Here is a 1,880-nt window from a genome sequence, read left to right as displayed (position 1 = left end):
AAAAAAAAAAAAAGTGAACAAATTGGGAATCAAGGCCCACTAGTGAGTTATGTGGTTTTAGGGATCTCGGATTTCTGATCTGTAAGATAAAGGGGCTGAGTTTCAGAATTGCTCAATCCTGTTCTAGATTTGTCACCCTATAATTTAAAGCATTCTAACTGGGCTTATAGAGTGGTGTTTCCCAAACAGTGGTCATGAACTAATGGTGACTCTGGGGAGATGAATTCAGGTGGAACATTTGCTAATAGTGAGCTACAGAGCGAGAGAGCAAAATGTAACATTTTATTCCAATCCTCTTGATTAGATCGAGGATACAGTCTCAGTTTAGTGCTAATACATTTCAACAACTCTCTCAACAATTGGTAATTTCCCTTTTTTAACAAAGAGAGTGCAGGCAATATTATCTAGCTAGATTTTTAAAGATCTTTTTCTTAAACATTATTTCATTGTCATTGAATTTATTTTATAGGTTACCTTCTATGTATAGCAAGTATTACTAATTTCAACTTGGTGATATAATGTTTTTTTTAAAAATAAGTTTAGGTAAGCACAAAGTGATGAGTTAACTTAAAGAAACAGGTGGTACAGAGATAGGGTAAGGAGTATCAGGGGTGTAGAAGGATGACTGAAGTTTGGGAACTGCTACCACAAAAGAGGAAATTGAGGAAAAGGACAATTGGCCTTCTTACACCCCAAATGGGAGAGGCCTTGGAAGAAACAGGGAAAAATATTCACGGCTCAAAAAACAATTATACGTCAACAGACAAGCTCTTTCACAAAACTTATATTGGCTGGATGAGATAGCAAAGGAGACACATTTAACTAGCTCATCAGAGACTGTGCATGTGTGATTTTAATTGAGGAGACTCTAGCAGGTAACACAACAGAGTCCCAGGGTGCCATGCTGATATCTGGGGGCCAGGTTTAGAGGCACCTACAAGACATCAAGTGCTGCTCCCCACCCCTCAACATCCCCCCAGATANGTTTAGAGGCACCTACAAGACATCAAGTGCTGCTCCCCACCCCTCAACATCCCCCCAGATATCCCCTCACAATCTCAAGGACCCAGGAGCTGGGCCCTTCCCTGCAGCCTGGGAAGCTCCACCCCACTCCCTGCTGTGTCAGGAACCCAGATTCACAGGCCTTCCTGGTATTTGTCAGAGCATAGTAATTCAGAGGGACGTGGGACCTCAGCTGTTGCAGTGTGTGCCTGGAGACACTGGCTGTGCTTTTGCCTGGCTGGGTTACTGTGGGCAAATTGCCTCTCTGTAGAATTGGTTTTCTCACAGTCAAGGTGATGATAAAATTCCTCGCCCATTTGCCTCATGGGGTTAAAGGAATCCAATCAGACAGTGGCTGTGAAGATGTTTTGTAAACTGTTGATTACTGTGACAATATTAACTGTTATTACTAATAAGTGACCTTAGGCTGGGAAAGCCATGCATAAGCTCCCTGGAGAGGCCACCATCTTGGTCAGCAATGGTAAGGTTATAGCCTCCCCCCAGAAACTTAAAAATGCACATGAATACAGGGCTTTGTACTTTTCAAAGTGCTTTCACATCCAGTATCTCAATCCCCTCAAAGACCCCATGAGACAGGTATTACCGTTAAGGAAATCCAGCGGTATAGACACACATTTGGGAGTGTGCACTAAGGAATGCTGATGCTGTGCTAAAGCACAGCTGCCCCAACCTGTGGCAAAAAGAAGCCACGTAGAATGCTGGACTGGTCCCACTACCAGCTAGCTTACCTTTAACTTCTTCTCTGCCCGGGCTGCCTGTTTGCAGATGGGGTGCCAAACCTCAGAACCTAAGGGGCCAGGAAAATAACAATGGCTCAGACCTTTCAAATCCACCAGCATTTGGAGTCTCTCCCCACC

General features: G+C 43.6%; 1 protein-coding gene across 3 annotated transcripts in view; it reads right to left on the bottom strand.

Annotated features, from left to right (window-relative positions):
- The window catches only part of ABLIM3 (actin binding LIM protein family, member 3), a 59,891-nt gene that overhangs the window by 25,016 nt on the left and 32,995 nt on the right, over positions 1-1,880 (bottom strand). For all 3 annotated transcript variants that reach the window (XM_008590920.1, XM_008590922.1, XM_008590923.1), the window contains exon 5: positions 1,752-1,810. In XM_008590920.1, coding sequence (XP_008589142.1) covers positions 1,752-1,810 — 59 coding nt within the window. The remainder of the gene's footprint in view (positions 1-1,751; positions 1,811-1,880) is intronic.

Source organism: Galeopterus variegatus, unplaced genomic scaffold (assembly GCF_000696425.1).
Source record: "Galeopterus variegatus unplaced genomic scaffold, G_variegatus-3.0.2 Scaffold6455, whole genome shotgun sequence".
In the NCBI taxonomy this organism is placed as follows: Eukaryota; Metazoa; Chordata; class Mammalia; order Dermoptera; family Cynocephalidae; genus Galeopterus; species Galeopterus variegatus.
Note: the sequence above shows the minus strand (reverse complement) of the source record. Positions and strands in the feature narration are given on the sequence as shown.